At 38.9% G+C, this 26,596-nt stretch overlaps 1 protein-coding gene across 1 annotated transcript in view; it reads right to left on the reverse strand.

The window, feature by feature from the left end:
• C16H11orf65 (chromosome 16 C11orf65 homolog) overlaps window positions 1-26,596 on the reverse strand; it is a 72,603-nt gene that overhangs the window by 26,165 nt on the left and 19,842 nt on the right. Inside the window, exons 2-5 of the mRNA XM_068988516.1 lie at window positions 23,958-24,050; window positions 19,231-19,284; window positions 18,898-19,098; window positions 17,159-17,289 (exon numbers count right to left, since the gene is read on the reverse strand). Coding sequence (XP_068844617.1) covers window positions 17,159-17,289; window positions 18,898-19,098; window positions 19,231-19,284; window positions 23,958-24,050 — 479 coding nt within the window. The remainder of the gene's footprint in view (window positions 1-17,158; window positions 17,290-18,897; window positions 19,099-19,230; window positions 19,285-23,957; window positions 24,051-26,596) is intronic.

Below are 26,596 nucleotides of genomic sequence, written 5' to 3' on the forward strand. Positions count from 1 at the left end.
AGCTATTTGTAAGGCCTCCCCAGACAGCCATTTTGGTTTTTGCATTTCTTTTTCTTGGGGATGGTCTTCATTCCTGTCTCCTGTACAATGTCACGAACTTCCATCCATAATGCTTCCTAAGGCCCACTTGACTTCACACTGCAGGATGTCTGACTCTAAGTGAGTGGCCACATATCATGGTTATCTGGATCATTAAAACCTTTTTTGTATAGTTCTTCTGTGTATTCTCGCCACAAACCTCTTGCCCTCATCCATCAGAGGGCCAACAGAAGTAAGAACTATAAACTCACAGACTCCAGAACAAAAACCACAATTACAGAAAGCTAACCAAAATGATCACATGGACCACAGCCTTGTGTATCCCAATGAAGCTGAGTCATACTGTGCAGGGCCACCTAAGATGGATGGGTCATGGTGTAGAGTTCTAACAAAACATGGTCCACTGGACAAGGGAATGGCAAGCTACTTCAGAATTTTTGCCTCAAGAACTCTATGAACAGTATGAAAAGGCAAAAAGATATGACACTGGAAGATGAGCATCCCAGATCAATAGGTGTCCAGTATGCTACTGGGGAAGAGTGTAGAAATGCCCCCAGAAAGAATGAAGAGTGTGGATCAAAGTGGAAACGATGCTCAGTTATCAATGTGTTTGGTGATGAAAGTAAAGTCCGATGCTGTAATATTGCATGGGAGCCTGGAATGTTAGGTCCATAGATCAAGGTAAATTGGAAGTGGTCAAGCAGGAGATGGCAAAGTGAACATCAACATTTTAGGAATCAGTGAACTAAAATGGATGGGAATGGGCTAATTTAACTCAGATAACCACTATATCTACTACTGTGGGCAAGAGTCCCTTAGAAGAAATGGAATAGCTCTCACAGTCAACAAAAGAGTCTGAAATGCTGTACTTGGATGCAATCTCAAAAATGACAGCATGATCTTGGTTCATTTCCAAAGCAAATCATTCAGTGTCATAGTAATCCAAGTCTATGCCCCAACCACTAGTGCCAAAAAAAAAAATGAAGTTGACCAGTTCTATGAAGACCTACAAGACATTCTATAACTAACACGAAAAAAAGAAATCTTTTTTTTTTCATAGGTGTTCGGAATGCAACACCTATGATAGAGATCCCTGGAGTAACAGGCAGTTTGGCCTTGGAGTACAAAATAAAGCAGGGTAAAGGCTAACACAGTTTTGCCAGGAGAAAAGCCTTCTTCCAACAATACAAGAGATGACTCTACACATGGACATCACCAGATGGTCAATATCAAGATCATACTGATTATATTCTTTGCTGTTGAGACCAGCTCAACAAGCAGGGTTTCCAAAAGTGCGATATGGCAAGAAAATGAGAAACAAGACACAAGAATTCAGAGAAAACCGAGGATCAGGGGACCGACACTGCTCCAAGGTGAAGGTGCGGAAACTGAATCCAAGCCAGCTTGATGATACTTTCAGCCGTGAATGAAAGAATAAGAAGGGAGTTAAACTATAACTCATGTGGCCTTCAGGGCCAAAGAACAAAATGATCATTAACCATTGAGTAATTAGGAAACAGTAATCAATAACAAATCAGTAACTAAGACTAATATTCTTATCTATAGATTTTCTACCAGATACGTAAAGCATGTGACTCTGAGATGCCAGTTGAGAAACAGTCTGGGGTCAGTTTTCCAACTCCAGGATCATATCTTGCTTTCAAGATTATGAACTGTTCCCTCTGGACTTGTTCCAAGAGTCTCATGCCTTATAGCATCCAGTTTATCAATAATTATAAATTACTTTTGTGGCCCTTGATAGGGGCCTGCTTTTCTTTTATTCTTCTTGTCTCCTACACTTTGCAGCTGAAGATGGAGAAGCTCTATACAGTCAGCAAAAACAAGACCTGGAGCTGACTGTGGCTCAGATCATCAGATCCTTATTGCAAAATTCAGGCTTAAATTGAAGAAAGCGAGGAAAACCACTAGACCATTCAGATATGACCTAAATTAAATCCCTTATAATTATATAGTTGAGGTGATGAATATATTCAAGGGGTTGGGTCTGATAAACAGAGTGCCTGAAGAACTATGGGACAGGGTTTGTAACACTGTACAGGAGGCGGTGACCAAAACCATCCCCAAGATAGAGAGATACAAGAAGGCAAAGTGGTTGTCTGTGGAAGCCTCACAAATAATTGAGAAAAGAAGAGAAACAAAAGACAAAGGAGATAGGGAGTGACATACCCAACTGAATACAGAGTTCCAGAGAACAACAAGGAGAGGTAAGAAAGCCTTTTAAATGAACAATGCAAAGAAATAGAGGAAGGCAACAGAATGGGTAAAACTAGAGATCTCTTCAAGAAAATTGGAGATATCAAGGGAACATCTTATGCAAGGATGGCCACAATAAAAGAAAGAAATTGCAAACCTAACAGAAGCAGAAGAGGTTAAGAAGAGGTGGCAAGAATCACTGAATACTGGGGGAAAATGCTGACATCCACAGGATGGATCATCTTATCCATGTGACTACAAACAAAGTTTTGCCTCATTTAGGCCCTTTGGAGGACATTCACAAGGACATCAATATATTCAGTGCCCATTCTTAGCATCTGTCTCTACAGACCTAATCAGACCTAATCACAGTTTTCCAACTTAATTATTTCCAAGGCCCTGATCAACTGAGAAACTTTTAGTTAACTGCTCATAGTCAAAAAGATTCTACCCCCTACTCATATATGAAGTGTAGCTTCCTTCAATTGTGCTCATTGGGTGAATATCCTTTGACCAATTTCTGGGCTAATTGAGGGATTGTAATCTAGTGGCTGTCTATTTTTGGATGTTGAATCCTGTGCAGATTCATGGTGAATTAGACCAAATACACTCTCCCTCTGTTAAGATGTCACAAGTGACTCCCGGTGAAGCCAAAAGTATGGCGATGAAGAGGAGCTAATGTAGCATAAGTAGGTGCTGAAGAAGTCTGAGCCACCTGCTTATATATCTTCCTTTGGGCTTCTGGACCTTTCAGACCCATTCTTATATATACTGCATCTACTTTATACTGAAATGATGCTGTATACTCTGTTTCAGTGGATTAGATAAAATCCATGTCAGTTCTTAAACATAGCATTTGGTATCCTACTGATAAGCTTCCAGTCTCTACCAGGGCCCAGTAGCTAGCCCAGAACAATTTTTCAAGTAGTTTTTGACAGCGAAAGGCACTACATTACTCCTAAACCCTAGAAGTCTGTGCTATGATCCTCCCATTACGATGCTTTAGAGACCCCACACAGTCTTTCACAGTCAGAGATATTTCCAACACTGTTGGAACTGCTGGGCTATGAAGCCCAAGTTGTAGGGCAGCTTGCCCCACATTATGAACCTGCTGCTGTGTTCTTTCTTACACCATGACTCACTGGTGCCTGCTATCCTTATTAGTTATCTAGTATATGGGTTGGAGCAGCATGCCCAAATGTGGCATATTTTATCTCCCAAATCCAGAGTGTTTGTCTTCAAGGTGGATGGTGCAAAGTATAGCATCTTGTCTCTTACTTTAGAAAGGATATCCCAAAATGTCTGTAAGCTTCAGCTATGTGGTAGACCCTTAACTTATGGCCAAGTTTATCTCCCACCCTCTAGTGTGTATTTGTCCTATTAAGTCATCCAGGGCAGCAGTCCCCAGACTTTTTGGCACCACCTCAGGTCTTCCTCAGATGATCAGGCATTAGAGTCTCATAAATAGTGTGCAACCTAGATCCCTTGCATGTGCAGTTCACAGAAGGGTTCGTGCTCCCTGAGAATTTAATGCCGCCACTGCTCTGACAGGAGCTCACCCTCCACTCACCTCCTGCCGTGGGACCCGGTTCCTAACAGACTGGGGACCACTGGCAATCCATGGCCCGGGGGATGGGGACCCCTAATCTAGGGAGTCATTAGTTTTTCCTCACCACGGTCAATTAGTATAAGGTCACCAGTGTAAAGGACAGGTGTGATGTTCTTTGGGCATGGAGGTAACATGCTCCTGGGGATAAGAGCAAGAGAGCTGACAGAGCTCTGAGGGCAAGATGTAAAGACGCACTGTTCTTTCCATTTAAATGCAATCTCTTCTCTCTTTGCCTACTGATTGCGATGGGAAAGAACACACTTGCTAAAACAGCAGCCTAACATATGCCGGGGACGGTGTTGATTTGTTCCATTTAAGAAACCACATCTGGAGGAAGCTTAGCTGTGATTTATGTCACTTCTACCACTTCAAAGTTCCATTATGCCCAGTGAACTGAAAGAACCAATTCCATTGGCACTTTCCCAACTGTCACCTACACTCTGTAAAGAAATGGCCACCACAAGTTCATCAAGAATTCTGCTGCTCCCCTCATTTCTTAATGATTTGATGAAGAGCATTTCCTCTGTGACCCCCTGGGGTTACAGCTAGTGGGTGGTTGAGCAGATTGCACAAAAAAGGAACAAACATATGCATTCCCCACCCAAGCCTTTAGAAGTCCTTTTCTACAGAGTACTAGAGAAGTTCAGGCATTTTGTAACTGTAGAGCTTTGACTGCGTTCAGGCTTTGTAAGGCCAATGTAAACACTATTTCTGGTTATTTTTTAAAAATGTGTTTGTTTGTTTTGGCTGCACCACATGGTTTGTAGGATCTTAGTTTCCCAACCAGGGATCAAACCTGTGCCCCCTAAGGTTAAAGTGTGTAGTCCTCACCACTGGACAGCCAGGGAATTTCCTGAACATCATTTCTGGATACTCAAGCCAACATATTAAATCCCTAATCTCAAGTGAGTGTGGTCATATCAATAAGTTCAGCCCAATCAACTCTTGAACACCATAGAATCCGCTTTCACACATCCTCCTGAGCTCTTGTCAACACAGATTGGTAAATTCTCAGAACTCTTTGGTTTATAAATAAGTTACCTCTTTTTGGTAGAGAAGGAAGTGGCAACCCACTCCAGTATTCTTGCCTGGAGAATCCCAGGGACGGGAGCCTGGTGGGCTACCGCCTATGGGGTCGCACAGAGTCAGACACGACTGACGTGACTTAGCAGCAGCAGCAGCAGCTCCTCTTGGAATAGACCTTGTACCTCTCTGTACTGTCCTGAGATATAAATCTCATTGTGGGCTGGAGGCAATGAGGAAATGGTGGTGGGGGAATCCTAAGCAGAATCAGCAAGTGTGTGAGGCAACTGAGCCAGGTACAATCATTGAAAGGACTTCATGCAGAAAAGGGCTGGTTCCCTCAAAACACAGAGGAAGAGTTTCCTCCACCAACAGGAGAGTTTGAAGGCTGAAGCTCCTCAAGCCTTGTCTATGTCTGCCCAAATATCCCCACCTAGGTCTCATCCTACTTCTTCCCCAATAATGCCCTTAGCTTATTGCACAAGACCTGTTTAGTTTTCTGGTTATACTGCAAGCACTGTGGTTTTGTGACCCTTTAATTGCACCTGGATTGCCTCCAGCTCACCCTGCAACCACAGGAGATGAAAGAGTACTCCATGGAAATCTTCTGATTGCCTGAACATGTTCTTTAAACATTTTTTACAGCTTATTGAGCATGCTGCTGCTGCTGATGCTAAGTCACCTCAGTTGTGTCTGACTCTCTGTGACCCCATAGATGGCAGCCTACCAGGCTCCCCTATCCCTGGGATTCTCCAGGCAAGAACACTGGAGTGGGTTGCCATTTCCTTCTCCAATGCATGAAAGTGAAAAGTGAAAGTGAAGTCACTCAGTCAGGTCCGACTCTTAGCGACCCCATGGACTGCAGCCTACCAGCCTCCTCCATCCATAAGACTTTCCAGGTAAGAGTACTGGAATGGGTTGCCATTGCTTCCTCTGCAACAGTAAGCTAGAAGGGCATAACCATCCCTGTAGAACCCATAGTCTGGTGTATATAGGCAGTTTACAGTGTAGTGTGAACTGAGAAGGCATAAGTGATAATTAATAAACTGTGTTTAAGCTGTACAATTTGAAGAGTTTTCAAAAGTATGTACTGGTGAACCTATCACTATAATAAAAGAAGTGAACATATCCATCACCCCGCAAAGTTTCTTGTGGTACTTGGTATCCTCCCTGCCCCCTTCCCCCCACCCTCATCTTCAGATAACTACTGATCTGCTTTGTGTCATTCTAGATTTGCTTGTATTTTCTATAATTTGATATAAATGAAATCATTTATGTACTCTTTTTCAATTGATGGCTTTTATTCAGCATCACTATTTTGAGATTCATCCATCCTTTTATATATGCATAGTTCATTCTTTGCACTGCCAAGTAGTATTCCTTTGTGTAGATACAGCACAATTTGTTTATCCACTGACATTTAGGTTGACGGGTTGTTTCTGGTTTGGGGCTATTACAAATAAAGCTGCTATGAACTTGTATTACTGTCTTTCTATAGACATATGTTTTATTTCTAGTGGGCAAATAACTGAGTAGAATGGCTGGATGAAATGGTAGATGTGTGTTTAACTTGTAAAATTAAAAAAAAAAAAACTGTCAAACTGTTATCCAAAGTAGGTGCACTAATTTGCATTTGCTCTGTATCCATGCCAAAAATTGCTAGGACAGACTATTTTAGCCATTCTAGTGGTTGTATAATGTTTTCTCACTACAGTTTTGGTTTGTACTTTCCTAATGACTACTGATGACTGTCATTAGTCACTTGTACTTATTTGCTATCTGTATATTCATTGGTAGAGTGTTCAGATCATTTGCCCGTTTTAAAATTAGGTTGTCTTCTTATCACTAAATTTTGAGTTTTTTTACATATTCTAGTTACAAGACTTTTATCATGTACATATTTTGCAAATGTTCTCTTCCTGTCTGTGACTTGCATTTTTACTTTTGCAAAAATGTCTTTGGCAAAGCAAAAGCTTTTAACATTGATGAAATGCGATTTAACACTCTTTTCTTTTATAATTCATTCTTTCTGAGTCCTACTTATGAAATCTTTGCCAGAACCATAGACACTAAGGTTTCCTTGTTTGCTTACTTTTGGATATTTTATGGTGTTAACATTCACTTTTTTAAGGTCTCATAAAGTGCTTTTATTTTATGTTTTTTTTTTTTCAGAAAAATACATACTTTTCAGATAATTTTGCATTATAGATTATTATAAGATATTGAATATCCTCCCCTATGTTATACAGTAAATTCTTATTACTTATCTATTTAATGTATAATATTGTATCTATATAAATATTATATAGATATTTTATAGATTTAGATATACAGATAGTTTGTATCTGTTAATCCCATTATCCTAAGTTATCCCTCCCCACATTTTCTCCTTTGGTAACTGTAAGATTGTTTTCTATGTCTGTGAGTCTGATTCTGTTTTGTATGTAGTTTTATTTGTATTATTATTAGATTCTACATATCAGTGATAGCATGTAATATTTGTCTTTTCTCTATCTGACTTACATCAGTCAGTATGATATTCTTCAGGTCTGTCCCTGTTGCTGCAAATAGCATTATTTTGTTCTTTCTTATGGCTAATATTCCATTATATATATATACATATACACATATATATAGCATATATACATATACATATACCATACAAATCAGTGGCACAGTGGTAAAGAATCTACCTGTCAGTGCAGGAGACGCAAAAGACATGGGTTCAGTCCTCCAGTTGGGAAGATCCCCTGGAGTAGGAAATGGCAACCTACTCCAGTATTCTTGCCTGAAAAATTCCATGGACAGAAGAGCCTGGCAGGTTACAGTCCATGGAGTCACAAAGTGTTGGACACAAATGAGGGACTGAGCCAACACACACATATAAATATATACCACATCTTCTTAAACCAATCATCTATTGATGGGGACTTGGGTTGCTTCCATGTCTTGGCTATTGTAAATAGTGGTGCTATGATCATTGGGGTACATGTATTCTTTCAAATTAGCATTTCTGTCTTTGCTGCATACATGGCCAGGAATTATGGGATTGCTGGATCATATGGTAGCTATATGTTTAGTTTGTTAGGGAATCTCCTTACTGTTTACCATAGTAGCAGCACCAATTTACATTCCCACTAATAGTGTTAGGATTCCCTTTTCAACACACTCTCTCCAGCATTGACTATTTGTAGACTTTTTGATGATTGCCATCCTGATATGTGTGAAATGATACTTCATTGTGGTTTTGATTTGCATTTCTCTAATAATTAGCAACGTTGAGCATATTTTCACGTGCCCATTGGCCCTCTGTATGGCTTTGGAGAAATGCCTATAGAGATCTGCTCATTTTTTGATTGGATTGTTTGTTTTTTAGATATTGAGTTGTATGCACTATAGTGTTCATTCTTATATTTAGATCTATGACATTTTTCAAATTAAGTTATATATGGTGAGAGGGCTCCAGGTGGTGCAGTAGTAAATAACCCACCTGCCAGGCAGGAGATGCAAGTTTGATCCTTTGGTAGGGAAGATCCCCTGGAGAAGGAAATGGTAACCCACTCCAGTATTCTTGCCTGGGAAATCCCATGGACAGAGGATCCCGGTGGGCTTAGTCCATGGGGTCGCAGAGTTGGACACAACTTAGCGACTAAACAACAACAACGTGAGATAAAGATCAAGATTTATTTCTTTCCATTTGAGTATCCAATTTGTTGAAAAGAATATCCTTTACCAATAAAATTGCATTGGTATATGTATTGAAACTAAACAACATGTGTTTGGGTCTATTTCTCAACTCTCTATTCTGTTCCATTGATCTGCATGTCTATCTTTATGCCAATATCACATCCTGATTACAGTAGTTTTATAATATGTCTTAAAATCAGCTAATGTAAGTTCTCCAATTTTTTCCAAAATTATTTTGACTATTCTAGTTCCTTTGCATTTACAAGCAAGTTTTCAAGTCAGTTTGTCAAGTTACACACACACACACACACACACACATACATACACAAAACCAGCTGGAATTTTTGATTATGATTACATTGACTATATACATCAATTTGGAAAGACTGATCTTAACAATATTGAGTCTTCTGATCCATGAATATCTTATAGCTCTTTGTTTAAGTCTTTAAGTTTTATCGGCAGTGTTAATTACTTTTCAGTGTACAGGTCATATAGATTTCTCCTACAATTTATGCCTAGGTATTTCATATTTGCTGATGCCACTGTAAATTTTTAATTTTAATTTCTAAATGTTTGCTGCAATACAATTGGTTTCTGTATCTTACAACCTTGATAAATTCACCTGTTAGTTTCAGTAACTTTTTAGTAGATTCCTTCGAATTCTATATTTAGATGATCATGTCAATTTAGTTAAGTTGCTCAGTTGTATCTGACTCTTTGTGACCCCATGGATGGCAGCACACCAGGCTTCCCTGTCCATCACCAACTCCCGGAGCTTGCTCAGACTCATGTCCATTGAGTCGGTGATGCCATCCGACCATCTCATCCTCTGTCATCCCCTTCTCCTACTTTCGATCTTTCCCAGCGTCAGGGCCTTTTCCAATGAGCCAGTTCATCATATTAGTTGGCCACAGCAGTCCAAGGGACTCTCAAGAGTCTTCTCCAACTCCACAGCTCAAAAGCATCAATTTTTCAGTGCTCAGCTTTCTTTATATTCCAACTCTCAAATCCATATACGACTACTGGAAAAACCATAGCTTTGACTAGATGGACCTTTGCTGGCAAAGTAATGTTTCTTCTTTTTAATATGCTGTCTAGGTTGGTCATAGATTTTCTTTCAAGGAGTAACCGTCTTTTAATTTCATGGCTGCAGTCACCATCTGCAGTGATTTTGGAGCCCCCCAAAAATAAAGTCTGTCATCGTTTCCATTGTTTCCCCATCTATTTGCCATGAAGTGATGAGACCAGATGCCATGATCTTAGTTTTTTGAATGTTGAGTTTCAAGCCAGATTTTTCCTTCTCCTCTTTCACTTTCATCAAGAGGCTCTTTAGTTTTTCTTAACTTTCTGCTACAAGTCTGGTGTCATCTACATATCTGAGGTTATTGATATTTTCCCAGCAATCTTGATTCCAGCTAGTGCTTCATCCAGCCCAGTATTTCAAATTGCCAACATCTACTGGAACATAGAAAAAGCAAGAGAATTCCAGAAAAAACATCTACTTCTGCTTCATTAACTATGCTAAAGCATTTGACTGTGTGGGTCACAAACTGTGGAAAATTCTTAAAGAGATGGGAATTACCAGACCACCTTACCTGCCTCCTGAGAAATCTAGATGCAGGTCAAGAAAGAATAGTTAGAACTGGACATGGAACAATGGATTGGTTCCAAATTGGGAAAGGAGTACATCAAGGCCATATATTGTCACTCTGCTTGTTTAAGTTATATGCAAGTACATCACGCGAAATGCCAGGCTGGATGAAGCATAAGCTGGAATCAAGACTGCCATGAGAAATATCACTAACCTCAGATTAGCATGTCAACTGTGAATAAAGATTATTTTAGTTCTTCTTTTCCAGTCTCAGTGTCTCTCTCATCACTCCATCCTGCCACCGTTATTGCGCTAAAGAGGATGTCCAGTGCAATGTTGTGAAGAAGTAGTAAGTGCAGACATCCTTGTTTCTAATTTTAGAGAGAAAGCATTCAGCCACTCACCATTAAGTATCATGTTGGCTGCAGGTTTTTCATAGATGCTTTTCATCAAGTTGAGGAGGCTCTCATCTATTCTCATCTACTCTCATCTATTTGCCAAGAATTTTAATTACAAATGTTAGCTAGACTTTTGTAAATACTTTTTCTGCATCTTTTTGAGATCATCATATCCAGTTTTCTTTTTTAAGTCTGCTAATTTGGTGAATTGCATTGATTGATTTCCAAATGTTAAAACAATCTTGTATTTCAAGGATAAACTATTTGTTTATAATGTTACTTATTATCGTGTTCATGAGAGAACATTGATTTCTTATTTTTTGTAGTTTTTTCCCTCATATACTTTGAGTAGTTTTTTATCTGATAACACTAGTCTCATAGAAAATGATATAAATTTTCCTGTAAGTACTTCTCTAGCTGCATTCCCACAATTTTAGTATGTTGTCTTTTCATTTTTTACTAAACCAAAAATATTTTCAAGTTTCTTTTGTGACTTCTCTGACTTATGGATTATTTGAAGATATGCTGTTTAATATCCAAATATTTGGAGGTTTTTCAGAAATCAAAAAATGTTTCTGTTATTTTACTCTGTTTTAAATTATTTTTAATTTCATCATGATTAGAAAACTTTCTTTGTATAATTTTAATTCTTTTAAATTTGTAGATATTTACTTCATGGCCCAGAATTATGGTGTATTTTGGTGAAGGTTGTTCATGTGCCCTTGAAAAGAATTAGTTTTCTCTGGTTGAGTTCAGTGCTCTATAAATGCCAATTATGTCAGGTTGGTTGATAGTATTACTCCAACCTTCTATCAGTTCAGTTCAGTTCAGTTCAGTTCAGTCTCTTGGTAACGTCCGACTCTTTGCAACCCCATGAATTGCAGCACACCAGGCCTCCCTGTCCATCATCAGCTCCTGGAGTTCACTCAGACTCATGTCCATAGAGTCAGTGAGCCATCCAGCCATCTCATCCTCTGTTGTCCCCTTCTCCTCCTGCCCCCAATCCCTCCCAGCAGCAGAGTCTTTTCCAATGAGTCAACTCTTTCCATGAGGTGGACAAAGTATCGGAGTTTCAGCTTTAGCATCATTCCTTCCAGAGAAATCCCAGGGCTGATCTCCTTCAGAACGGACTGGTTGGACCTCCTTGCAGTCCAAAGGACTCTCAAGAGCCTCCTCTAACACCACAGTTCAAAAGCATCAATTCTTCAGTCCTCAGCTTTCTTCACAGTCCAACTCTCACATCCATATAAGACTAATGGAAAAACCATAGCCTTGACTAGACGGACCTTGGTTGGCAAAGTAATGTCTCTGCTTTTCAATATGCTATCTAGGTTGGTCACAAGTTCTCTTCCAAGGAGTAAGTGTCTTTTAATTTCATGGCTACAGTCACCAGCTGCAGTGATCTTGGAGCCCAAAAAAATAAAGTCTGACACTGTTTCCACTGTTTTCCCATCTATTTCCCGTGAAATGATGGGACCAGAAGCCATGATCTTCGTTTTCTGACTGTTGAGCTTTAAGCCAACTTTTTCACTCTCCTCTTTCACTTTCATCAAGAGGCTTTTTAGCTCCTCTTCACTTTCTGGTGTCATCTGCATATCTGAGGTTATTGATATTCCTCCCAGCAATCTTGATTCCAGCTTGTGTTTCTTCCAGCCCAGCATTTCTTATGATGTACTCTGCATAGAAGTTAAATAAGCAGGGTGACAATATACAGCCTTGACGTACTCCTTTTCCTATTTGGAACCAGTCTGTTGTTCCATGTCCAGTTCTAACTGTTGCTTCCTGACCTGCATATAGATTTCTCCAGAGGCAGGTCAGGTGGTCTGGTATTCCCATCTCTCTCAGAATTTTCCACAGTTTCTTGTGATCCACACAGTCAAAGGCTTTGGCATAGTCAATATAGCAGAAATAGACATTTTTCTGGAACTCTCTTGCTTTTTAGATGATCCTGCGGATGTTGGCAATTTCATCTCTGGTTCCCCTGACATTTCTAAAACTAGTTTGAACATCTGTAAGTTCACAGTTCACATATTGGTGAAGCCTGGCTTGGAGAATTTTGAGCATTACTTTACTAGCATGTGAGATGAGTGCAACTGTGCAATAGTTTGAGCATTCTTTGGCATTGCCTTTCTTTGGGATTGGAATGAAAACGGACCTTTTCCAGTCCTGTGGCCACTGCTGAGTTTTCCAGATTTGCTGGCATATTGAGTGCAGCACTTTCACAGCATCATCTTTCAGGATTGGAAATAGCTCAACTGGAATGCCATCACCTTCACTAGCTTTGTTCGTAGTGATGCTTTCTAAGGCCCACTTGACTTCACATTCCAGGATGTCTGGCTCTAGGTGAGTGATCACACCATCGTGATTATCTGGGTCGTGAAGATCTTTTTTATACAGTTCTGTATATTCTTGCCACCTCTTCTTAATATCTTCTGCTTCTGTTAGGTCCATACCATTTCTGTCCTTTATCGAGCCCATCTTTGCATGAAATGTTCCCTTGGTATCTCTAATTTTCTTGAAGAGATCTCTAGTCATTCCCATTCTGTTGTTTGCCTCTATTTCTTTGCATTGATCACTGAGGAAGGCTTTCTTATCTCTTCTTGCTATTCTTTGGAACTCTCCATTCAGATGCTTGTATCTATAGCTTCTATAGCTTTTACTAATTTATTGTCCACTTTAGGCAAACTTTCTCTGGTTGCGGCCAGCAGGGGCTACTCTTTGTTGCAGTGTGTGGGCTTCTCATTGCTGTGGCTCTCTTGTTGTGGAGCACAGGCTCTGGGTACAGAGGCTTCAGTAGTTGCAGCTCACAGGCTCAATAGTTGTGACCTGCATGCTCTAGAATGCAGGCTCAGTATTTGTGGCACATGGGCTTAGTTGCACCATGGCATGTGGAATCTTTCTGGACCAGGGTGTCCAGAAAGAACTTGTGTCTCTTGCATTGGTAGGCATTTCTTATCCACTGCACCACCAGGGAAGTCCAGTAATTATTTCATGTTTGATGAAGTTTTTCAATATAAGAGAAAAGGAGTATAATTATGGAATCAGGAACTTAAGTATAACTTGATTGGCAACTTCATGAATATTAGCTCATTACTTTGCAGTATAAAAATGTAATACCTGTCTTTTAAAGAATTGTGGTAAAACCAACATAAAATTTATCATCTTAACTATTTACCTTGACTATTTTAAAGTGTATAGTTCAGTAGTTAGTTAATTACTTTTCATTTTTTTATTTTTAATATAAATTTATTTATTTTAATTGGAGGCTAATTACTTTACAATATTGTATTGGTTTTGCCATACATCAACATGAATCTGCCACGGATGTACATGTGTTCCCCATCCTGAACCCCCCTCCAACCGCCCACCCCGTACCATCCCTCTGGGTCATCCCAGTGCACCAGCTCCAAGCATCCTGTATCCTGCATCGAACCTAGACTGGCGATTCGTTTCTTACATGATAGTATACATGTTTCAATGCCATTCTCCCAAATCATCCCACCCTCTCCCTCTCCCACAGAGTCCAAAAGAGTGTTCTATACATCTGTGTCTCTTTTACTGTCTTGCATACAGGGTTATCATTACCATCTTTCTAAATTCCATATATATGTGTTAGTATACTATATTGGTGTTTTTCTTTCTGGCTTACTTCACTCTGTGTAATAGGCTCCAGTTTCATCCACCTCATTAGAACTGACTCAAATGCATTCTTTTTAATGGCTGAGTAATACTCCATTGTGTACATGTACCACAGCTTTCTTATCCATGCGTCTGCTGATCGACATCTAGGTTGCTTCCATGTCCTGGCTATTATAAACAGTGCTGCGATGAACATTGGGGTACACGTGTCTCTTTCAATTCAGGTTTCCTCGGTGTGTATGCCCAGTAGTGGGATTGCTGGGTCATAAGGCAGTTCTATTTCCAGTGTTTTAAGGAATCTCCACACTGTTCTCCATAGTGGCTGTACTAGTTTGCATTCCCACCAACAGCGTAAGACGGTTCCCTTTTCTCAAGAGGTTTAAGTAGTAAGAAGAAAAGTTCTATACATTTACTTACACAGTTACCATTTTTGGTGTTCTTCATTCTTGTATGGATCTAGATTTTTCCTTAGAATCACTTTTCTTCTTCGGCTTTTAGCAATCTGAAGTTTTCCTACCTTTTCATTTTATTTTTTTTTAATTTATTTATTTATTTTAATTGAAGGCTCGTTACTTTACAATATTGTAGTGGTTTTAGCCATACATTTGACATAAGTCGGCTATGGTGCTTTGCTGAGTTGGCTGATATTATTTTTTCTTCTCAGGGGTCTATTTTCCTGCCTCTTTGAATGTGTGGCAATTGATTACTACATGGTAGACATTGTTAATTTTACATGATTTTGAGTATCGAAGTTTTTTTGTATTCCTTTAAATATCTGGGGCGGGGGGAAGCTTTGTTCTTTATGTATGTGGTGTGTGCTCAGTTGTTCCGTCCTGTTTGATTCTCTGCAACTACCCGGACTGTAGGCCACCGAGCTCCTCTGTCCGTGGGATGTCCCAGGCAAGAATACTGGAGTGGGTTGCCATTCCCTTCTCCACTGTTCTTATATAGTGTCAAGTAAACTTGGATATGATTTGATTCCTTTGAGACTTGCTCTTAATATTTGTTAGATAGGTCCAGAATGCCTTTAAGTGTAATCCTTACATGTCAGTTTCTTTTGGGGACAAAAAAAAAAAAGGTTGAGAATGGTATAGAGTAAGTCTCAGTTCAGTACAGTTCAGTTCAGTCGCTCAGTCGTGTCCAACTCTTTGCGACCCCATGAATCGCAGCACGCCAGGCCTCCCTGTCGACCACCAACTCCCGGAGTTCACTCAGACTCACGTCCATCGAGTCCGTGATGCCATCCAGCCATCTCATCCTCTGTCGTCCCCTTCTCCTCCTGCCCCCAATCCCTCCCAGCAGCAGAGTCTTTTCCAATGAGTCAACCCTTCTCATGAGTTTCAGCTTTAGCATCATTCCTTCCAAAGAAATCCCAGGGCTGATCTCCTTCAGAACGGACTGGTTGGATCACCTTGCAGTCTATGGGACTCTCAAGAGTCTTCTCCAACACCACAGTTCAAAAGCATCAATTCTTCGGTGCTCAGCTTTCTTCACAGTCCAACTCTCACATCCATACATGACCACTGGAAAAACCATAGCCTTGACTAGACGGACCTTGGTCGGCAAAGTAATGTCTCTGCTTTTGAATATGCTATCTAGGTTGGTCATAACTTTTCTTCCAAGGAGTAAGAGTCTTTTAATTTCATGGCTGCAGTCACCAGCTGCAGTGATCTTGGAGCCCAAAAAAATAAAGTCTGACACTGTTTCCACTGTTTCCCCATCTATTTCCCGTGAAATGATGGAACCAGATGCCATGATCTTCGTTTTCTGACTGTTGAGCTTTAAGCCAACTTTTTCACTCTCCTCTTTCACTTTCATCAAGAGGCTTTTTAGCTCCTCTTCACTTTCTGCCATAAGGGTGGTGTCATCTGCATATCTGAGGTTATTGATATTTCTCCCAGCAATCTTGATTCCAGCTTGTGTTTCTTCCAGTCCAGCATTTCTCATGAGGTACTCTGCATAGAAATTAAATAAGCAGGGTGACAATATACAGCCTTCACTTACTCCCTCTCCTATTTGGAACCAGTCTGTTGTTCCATGTCCAGTTCTAACTGTTGCTTCCTGACCTGCATACAGGTTTCTCAAGAGGTAGGTCAGGTGGTCTGGTATTCCCATCTCTCTCAGAATTTTCCACAGTTTATTGTGATCCACACAGTCAAAGGCTTTGGCATAGTCAATAAAGCAGAAACAGATGTTTTTCTGGAACTCTCTTGCTTTTTCCACGATCAGCGGATGTTGGCAATTTGATCTCTGGTTCCTCTGCTTTTTCTAAAACCAGCTTGAACATCAGGGAGTTCACGGTTCACGTATTGCTGAAGCCTGGCTTGGAGAATTTTGAGCATTACTTTACTAGCATGTGAGATGAGTGCAATTGTGCGGTAGTTTGAGCATTCTTTGGCATTGCCTTTCTTTGGAATTGGAATGAAAACTGACCTTTTCTAGTAGGTCATAAAGTTGCTTCAGTCATGTCCAACTATTTGTGACCCCAAGGACTGTAGCTTGCCAGGCTCCTCCATCCAGGGGATTTTCCAGGCAAGAATACTGAAGTGGGTTGCTATTTGCTTCTCCAGGGTATCTTCCTAACCCAGGGATTGAACCTGGTTCTCCTGCATTGCAGGCAGACTCTTTACCATCTGAGCCACCAGGGAATGCCTATGCCTGGTGAATAGGTCATATTAATCTCATACAAAAAAGTAAATGCTGATTTTCATCTCATGTGGCAAAAGATTCTGATGTCCTTGAGGTCAAAGAGACTTTGTCTTTTTCCACTTATACCTTAGATATTAACAGTCTCTAGCAAGCATTTATTAAATATTTGCTTTCATTGTATTTTTAAAAAATGACTAATTTTTCATCTTATTTTTAAAATAACATGTAGTTATTTTTACTAGTGATAGCAATTTTTGAAAATAACTATGTACTTCTTTAATAATTCTAAGTATTTCATCAACTTACATTTGCTGCATCCATTCTATTTTTCTAATTTTTCTTTTCTTTTCCATATCTTGCCTTCTCTTCAGTTTGGAGAAATGGAATTCACTTTCCTTTTTGTCTCCCACAATCACATTTTCAGTAGGACTCCAAAACTATTGAGAAATGAAAAATGAATACACAAAATATTAAATTACTGATTGTGAGGTTATCTGACTATAAATAAGAACTTCTGTGTATTCAGTAGGAATATACCAAGATAGAAATAGAGAAGAGGATAGACCCTTTTAAGATTAGTGTACTGAGGTAGTATTTAATAAGTATTTGTTGAGTGAATAAGTGAATAGACATATTCTAGGAGTGTTTTAGTTTCTCATAAGAACAGAGCTGACCAGTAGGTGCTACTGACTTTTGAAGACTCTAATCCTCAGTACTTTGGCCACCTGATGGGAAGAGCCAACTCCCTGGAAAAGAAAAGACCCTGATGCTGGGAAAGATTGAGGGCAAGAGGAGAAGACAATGACAGAGGATGAGATGGTCAGATGGCATCACTGACTCAATGGACATGAGTTTGAGCAAACTCAGGGAAATAGTGAAGGATAGGGAAGCCTGGCGTGCTGCAGTTCATGGGGTCACAAAGAGTTGGACACAAATTAGCAACTGAACAATAACAACAAATTCTCAAGGAATATGGGCACCTTCCAAGAATACAGAAGTTTCACCATTGTATCCTAAGACTTCGTGATTTCCCCTGTATGATGCTTTATACTAGCTGGTTGCTTGTTTTCCTATTTTCAGTTCATTCCTCCTCCCTCACCACATACACATTAAATAACAAAGAGGAGAGTTTATCCCTCACAACACTCTGAATTTGCCCTATTAAAGCACTGTACTGAAATATCCTGTTTACTTGACTCTCTCCTTAATTAAAAGGCAAACTTCTTGAGCAGAGCAATATTTTTATTTACCATTGCTTCTTAAGAATCTAGTAAAATGCCATACATCTGACTGGTATGCAGTAAAATTTGTTGACTGAATGAATGAATTCACACTTTGATTATTTTTCATACTTAGTATATCCAATATACCACATTCTAAAATCTGTATATCAGAGATTGAGGGAAGTGAGTGAAGATACTTGAGCCATATAAACAAACATCCAGAACTATAAAACCAGATAATGTTAACTTTTAAAATACAAGTTTACAAATATCCTTGGATAAAAAATATTTCCACAAAAAGGAGATTAAACAAACATATTTATATAAAAATTCTCAAATCACATATATGCATTAGAAATCATGTATATTTAAAATCATTCTATTCAGTTCATATAAATATATGTTATATTTTCCAACACCATGAAAACCCAAGTGATTTCCTACTAGGGTCTGCTGTTACAAGCTCTGTAGAGAAAATGGGATATTAGTCTCAAGAACACCCACTTCTTGTCCAAGGATTAATTAGAGTCAATAACATCTTCAGATTTGCTTTATTATAAAGATAGGCAATTGCTGAGTGCCAGAGACTATCTAAAGATGGTCTAGACTCAAAGCTGATTATTAAAAGCAGAAGTAGATGTTAAAAAAAAGATATATTGCTGAATCTTGAAGTATCTAGTCACCCCTGAGTAGTTAAGCAAATTTTATCAGTTAAATTATTAGAATTTATTATTTTTAAAAATCTGAAAATTAACTTTCAGAAAGACAGATAGGTTTCTAAGCATATAACATAAAAAATTATTAATATTTATCTGTTCTTACTGTCTCACAAACAGGCCTCCAGCCATTGTTCTCTATACGACGATACCAGCCACTGTAATCCTCTTCCCGAAGAACATCACTTTTAATATGAGATGTATGTTTTGCTGGAAGTTTTGTGTAGTCTCTAGGGCTATTAGCACACAGATCTTCAATATGTCTGTGAGTGAAAATTTTATAATATATTGCAGGTGGAAATTTAACCTGTAGATGGAAAAATTAAAAGAACCATATCAATTTAATTAGGAAAATGGTCTATGTTTTTAAAAATTACATCTTTTAAATTTCATATAAATATGCTTTAATAATACTAAGTAAGAATGTATTCATACTTACACCACCTAATCTGAATCGTACATTAATACCAGCAGCAGCATCTAGAAGTTCTGCCTATAAAAAAAAATTAGTCTTCAACATTCTATATATCAGTTCATAATTTCTCACTCTATTATATTAAATAGCTACTGAATATTGATAACTTCTGAAATAGATGAAGTGAATAAACCTCAAATAGTTAATTTTAAATTAGAAAGTTTCAGAATTTATTTTTTTATAGATACTCAATAAGTAAAACAATTTACATGATAACTGGAAAAATGATACCAAACTATGTTTCCTGTGTATGTAATGTAAAAGTTTAAGTGCCAGGTGATTTATAGTCATATAACAGAAGTGTTTTTTTTAACACCTTAAATATATGATTTTCATATTAAATATTATCTTCTAGGTTGGGCAGATTCCCTGGAGAAGGAAAAGGCTACCTATTCCAGTATTCTGCCCTGGAGAATTCCATGGACTGTATAGTCCATGGGGTCACAAAGAGTCAGACTCCACTGAGCGACTTTCACTTCCACTCTAGGTAGATTCAGAGAAAAAAATGTGATTAGTGAATCTGAGTTTAATACCAGCTGACCTTTCCTAGCTAGCTTTTGATTTTAAATAAAAAATCCATGTTTAAATTTTGTAAGAACTGTATATAATTGGTCTTCTAAAATTTAGTTCCCCACATCAAATGGAAAATAGAGAAAAAAAATCTTGATCCCCAACCTGTCTTCTGATTATATTGTTAGATGAAAAAGCAGATGTTATCTTAAATTGTTCAGCCTGAAAGACAACATCAGTTTTGCATAATTTTCTAACTAAAAAATTAAATACATGCACACACACATGTTCCCTGATTTATGATGGTTTGACTTACAATTTTTCATCTTTATGATGGGTGCAAAAGTGATACACATTCAGTAGAAACCATACTACTAATTATGAATTTTGATCTTTCTCCAGGTTAGTAATACACTGTATGATACTCACTCTGTCCTGTGATGCTGGGCAGCAGCAGTGAGAGAGATAGAGTATATAAAATACTAATATCAGAAATGAAAGATGGGCCATCACTACTGATTCCAGGGACACTAAAAGGATAATGAACAAATATGAACAACTCTATGCCCCAAAATTTGATAACCTAAACTAAATGGATTGATTCCTTGAAAGACACAGCCTATCAAAACTCACATAAGGAGAAATAGACAATCTGAATAGATCAATATCTATTAAAGAAACTGAATCATTAATTAACCTTTCAAAGTAGAAAACACCGTGCCTATATGAGTTCATGGGTGAAATCAATCAAACATTTAAGGAAGACAAGGTAGTGGAAATCACCCAAGCTGAACAGAGAAAAAGGAAAAAAAATTAAATAAGGATGGCTTAGGAGATCTCTGGGACAACATGAAGCATACTCACATTTGCATTATAGGGATCCCAGAAGGAGATGAAGGAGAGAAATTGGCAGAGAATTTATTTAAAGAAGTAATAGGTAAAAAAATTCCCTAACCTGGGGAAAGAAACAGACATCAAGTTTCAGGAAGCATCAGTTCAGTTCAGTTCAGTCGCTCAGTCGTGTCCAACTCTTTGTGACCCCTTGAGTCGCAGCACGCCAGGCCTCCCTGTCCATCACCATCTCCCGGAGTTCACTCACACTCACATCCATTGAGTCCGTGATGCCATCCAGCCATCTCATCCTCTGTCGTCCCCTTCTCCTCCTGCCCCCAATCCCTCCCAGCAGCAGAGTCTTTTCCAATGAGTCAACTCTTCGCATGAGGTGGCCAAAGTACGGGAGTTTCAGCTTTAGCATCATTCCTTCCAAAGAAATCCCAGGGCTGATCTCCTTCAGAATGGACTGGTTGGATCTCCTTGCAGTCCAAGGGACTCTCAAGAGTCTTCTCCAACACCACAGTTCAAAAGCATCAATTCTTCGGTGCTCAGCTTTCTTCAAAATCCAACTCTCACATCCATACATGACTACTGGAAAAACCATAGCCTGGACTAGATGGGCCTTTGTTGGCAAAGTAATGCCTCTGCTTTTCAATATGCTATCTAGGTTGGTCATAACTTTTCTTCCAAGGAGTAAGCGTCTTTTAATTTCATGGCTGCAGTCACCATCTGCAGTGATTTTGGAGCCCCCCAAAATAAAATCTGACACTGTTTCCACTGTTTCCCCATCTATTTCCCATGAAGTGATGGGACCAGATGCCATGATCTTCATTTTCTGAATGCTGAGCTTTAAGCCAACTTTTTCCGTCTCCTCTTTCACTTTTATCAAGAGGCTTTTTAGCTCCTCTTCACTTTCTGCCATAAGGGTGGTGTCATCAGCATATCTGAGGTTATTGATATTTCTCCTGGCCATTGCTGCCCTACAAATAGGTTCATCAGTACCATCTTTCTAAATTCCATATATATGCGTCAATATACTATATATTTTTTTCTCCTTCTGGCTTATTTCACTCTGTATAATAGGCTCTAGGTTCATCCACCTCATTAGAACTGACTCAAATGCATTCCTTTTTATGGCTGAGTAATATTCCATTGTATGTATATACCACAGCTTCTTTATCTATTTATCTGTCCATGGACATCCAGGCTGCTTCCCTGTTCTATCTATTGTAATATTGCTGCAATGAACACTGGGGTACATGCATCATTTTCAATTATGGTTTTCTCAGTAGTGGGATTGTTGGGTCATATGATACTCTTAAGGGCTTCCCAGGTGGCGCAACTGCACAACCTGCCTGCCAATGTCTCCTGCATTGGCAGGCAGGAGATGTGGGTTTGATTCCTGGGTCAGAAAGATCCCCTGAAAGGGGAAATGGCAAACCACTCCAGTATTCTTGCCTGGAGAATCCCCATGAACAGAGGAGGCCAGAGGGCTACAGTCCATAGTGTCACAAAGAGTTGGACAAGACTGAAGTGACTGAGCACTCAAATACCCATGGTAGTTTTATTCCTAGTTTTTTAAGGAATCTCCATACTGTTCTCCTGAAACTCGAATATTTTGGTCACCTGATGTGAAGAGCTGACTCATTCCCACCTGATGCTGGGAAAGATTGAAGGCAGGAGAAGGGGACAACAGAGGATGAGATGGTTGGATGGCATCACCGACTCAATGGACATGAGTTTGGGTAAACTCTGGGAGTTGGTGATGGACAGGGAGGCCTGGCATGCTAAGGTTCATGGGGACTCAAAGTCAGACATAACTGCACGACTGAACTGATACTGTTCTCCATAGTGGCTGTATGAATTTCAGTTCAGTTCAGACACTCAGTCGTGTCCAACTCTTTGCAACCCCATGGACTGAAGCACACCAGGCTTCCTGTTATCACCAACTCCCAGAGCCTGCTCAAACTCATATCCATTGAGTTGGTGATGCCATCCAACCATCTCACACTCTATTGTCCCATTCTCCTCCTGCCTTCAATCCTTCCCAGCAACAGGGTCTTTTCCAATGAGTCAGTTCTTCACATCAGGTGGCCAAAGTATTACATTCCCCCCAAAAGTGGAAAGGCAGGATTTTTTTGACCCACCTCCTTGAGTTAGGAAAAAAAAATTTTTTTAATGGGACTTAAAAGCTTTTGCACACAAAGAAAACCATAAATGAGATGAAAAGACAATCCTCAGAATGTGAGAAAATATTTGCAAATAAAGCCATGAATGAAGACTAAATCTCCAAAATATACAAACAGCTGATGGAACACAATTAACAAAAAAAAAATTTAAAAAATGGGTGGAAAACTTAAACAGACATGTCTCCAAAGATGAAAAACTGATGACAAAAGGCACATAAAAAGATGCTCAACATTGCTAATTATTAGAGAAATGCAAATCAAAAGTACAATGAAGTATCATTTTATACTGGTCAGAATGGCCATCATGAAAAAAATCTACAAACAATAAATGCTGGAGAGGATGTGGAGAAAAGGGAGCCCTCTTGCACTGCTGATGGGAATGTAAATTGATATAGCCACTGTGGAGAACAGTGTGGAAACTTAAAAAGCTCCACCTTAAAGAGCTAAAAAAGAACAATCATATGACCCAGCAATCCCACTACAGGGCATATACTCTGAGAAAACTATAATTCAAAATGACACATGTGATCCAATGTTCACTGAAGCACTATTTACAATAGCCAGGATATGGAAACCTAAATGTCCAATGATAGATGAATAGATAAAGAAGACATGCTACATATAAACAGTGGAATATTACTTGGCCATAAAAAGAAACAGAATTGAGTCATTTGTAGAGATGTGAATGAACTAGAGTCTGTCATACAGAGTGAAGTAAGTCAGAAAGAGTAAAACAAATATATTAATGGATATATGTGGAATCTAGAAATGCTGTACAGATTAACCCAGTTTCAGGGCAAAGGTAGAGATGCAGACGTAGAGAACAGATATGTGAACACAGGGGGAATGGGAGGGTGGGATGAATTAAGAGATTAGGATTGATGTATATACACTATCTTGTGTAAAATTGATAGTTAGTGGGAACCTGCTGTACTCCACAAGGAGCTCAGCTCAGTGCTCTGTGATGACCTAGATGGGTGGGGTTGGGGGGTGGGGTGGGAGGAAGGTCTAAGATGGAGTAGATATATGTATACATGTAGCTTATTCACTTCATTGTACAACAGAAACTAATACAACATTGTAAAGCAATTATACTTCACTTGAAAAGAATAAAAAATAAAGGTATTTATACATCATTAAAAAATATAATGTCCTTACCTCTTTAGGATTAATATATCTCACTATCTGACGTGGTTCCCCTTGTCTTCTTATGTTAATCAGACGTTTAAAGTGTTGGAATACAGCGACATTCTAAAGGTTCAAACACAGGATTTTACTGTTGAAACTGGGTTTCCTACGTCTAATTAGCTTTTTGCCTAATTAGGGCAAAATGAGTGAAAATCATGAGATAGATTTTACTGTTGTGAAATAGACTTTTAGAAATATTATCCAATCACGATTTGCTTTCACAAGCCAGGTAATACTGGTATTATTCTCACAGGGGTTTACCCTTAAATTGGTAATTCTTTTACTAGGAAGTGTAAATAAAATGTCCAAAACTTTGGTTGTATCACTTTTGTATAGTCCAGGGTAATGTAGGAGAAAGACAAAACACAGCCTAGTGGTTAAGCACACTAAACATGGCATGATATTGTCTGGGCTCAAGTGTTAGTAAATACTAGCTATGTAAGTACTTGATCCTGAACAAGCTGCTTAACTTCCGTGCTCGGTTTCTCATCTAAAATATGGGAATGACAGTACTAATTCATACAGCTACATTTAGGAATAAATGAGTTAACATTTGTAAAGCATTTAGAACAGCTTCTGGCACAGAAGAGCATTCAAAAAATACTATCTATTACTATCATTACAAAAGCCTCCTTATTCCTGTAGTAATTCCACTGATTCACCAACCTTATCTACTTCTCATGTTAGTGCAAATTTAGTCAAACTACTCCAAGCAATTCTTGTATCCTGGAAAGCTATCTTTGGTAACTTTCCCCTCATACCTTATTCCTCCCCAAACCCTTAATAACTCTTAAAATGTTCCCCATCCGCTCCTTTGCTTATATTAAGTCAAATCAAATAAAGCCAAATTGAAGTAATCCTTAACACCAGTATCACAATATGAAGGCCCACTGCAGTTGCCTGTGGGAGATGGTGCAGCCCATATCAACACAAATAATATTCTTTCTGAAAGGAAGATGTAATATTCTTAAGTAAAACCTCAAATTGAGTATCAAGAAAATTTATGATGGTTTGAAATCTGAACAGTATTTTCTAAATTTGTATATTACTGTATCAAACCACTCTCAAATTTAATGACTTAAAGCAAAAACCATTTTCTGTGGGTTGAAAGAGAACTTCTATTTTGTGTAGAGTCATGTACTTGGGCCTAGTCATTTGCCAGATCAGATGGAGTTGGGTGATTTAATATGGCCTCACACACTTTCTGGGTCTCCAGCTTGGATTGTTGGAACATCTGTGGTGGCCTGGCTTCTCCCTCCACATACACTTTCAGTTAGAGTTTCTTCACAGCATTTAGGTTTCAAAGTACTAGAGATATAGACAGAGAGAAATTGCAAGGCCTTGTCGTGGAAGTCACACAGCATCACTTAGTTAGAATTCTATTGGTAAATTCAGGACCTAGCAGGGCTCAGGAGGTCTAGTGCAAAGTGTGACGCATAAGAAGTTCCATATATATATGGAACCTCATCCAAGAGTGGCTCAGAAGAGAAATACTTATAGCGGACAGAACTTCAAGCATCATACCAATTGTATACTAAGCCTGGAAGGAAAGATGGCCAGTGATACAGATCTACAGACGGAGAATAACTAATGGTTTGGCTGGATGGTCAGGGATTAGGAAAGAAAATTGTTTTTTGGTTAGGAAATTGTTGGGGAAGACATCAGACCCCTCATACTTGAGCACCAACTGTGAAGATATTCGTATCCCATATTAATTCTCAACAAAAAGCAATCTCAGCAGAGAAAAATATTAATAATCAAGTGGGCAAGTTGGCCCATTCAGTCAGTCTTTTTTCCCTAGCCACTGTTCTTGTCCAATGGGCTCATGAACAAAATGGCCATGGCAACAGGAATGGAGGTTATTCGTGGGACAAACAACATGAATTTTTATTCACTATATTTGGCTACTATGACTGCTGAGTGTCCACTTTGTCAAAGTAGAGAGCAACATTGATTCCTGATATAGTCTCATTCCTTGAGGAAATTTACCAGGTTTCTTGTGGGATATCAGTTAGTTGGAACACTTTCATTACAGAAGGGCTAACACTTGATTCTCACTGGAATTGATAATTTATACTCCTGGATAGCTCTATATAGTCAGCAAAAACAAGACCAGGAGCTGACTGGGGCTCAGATCATGAACTCCTGATTGCAAAATTCATATTTAAATTGAAGAAAGCAAGGAAATCCAGTAGACTATTCAGGTATGACCTAAATAAAATCCTTTACAATTATACAGTGGAAGTGACAAATATTTTCAAGGGATTATATCTGACAGACCAAATGCCTGAGGAACTGTGGGCAGAGGTTTGTGACACTGTAGAGAAGGTGGTATTCTAAACCATTGCCGAGAAAAAGAAAGGCAAAATGGTTGTCTGAGGAGGGCTTAAACATTGCTAAGAAAAGAAGAGAAGCAAAAGCCAAAGGAGAAAAGGAAGATATACCCATCTGAATGCAGTTTCAAAGAACAGCAAGGAGAGGTAAGAAAGCCTTCCTAAATAATCAGTGCCAAGAAATAGAGGAAAACAATAGAATGGGAAAGACTAGAGATCTTTTCATGAAAACTAGAGATACCAAGGGGACATTTCATACAAAGATGGACACAATAG

The sequence above is a fragment of the Capricornis sumatraensis genome, chromosome 16, assembly GCF_032405125.1.
Source record: "Capricornis sumatraensis isolate serow.1 chromosome 16, serow.2, whole genome shotgun sequence".
In the NCBI taxonomy this organism is placed as follows: domain Eukaryota; kingdom Metazoa; phylum Chordata; class Mammalia; order Artiodactyla; family Bovidae; genus Capricornis; species Capricornis sumatraensis.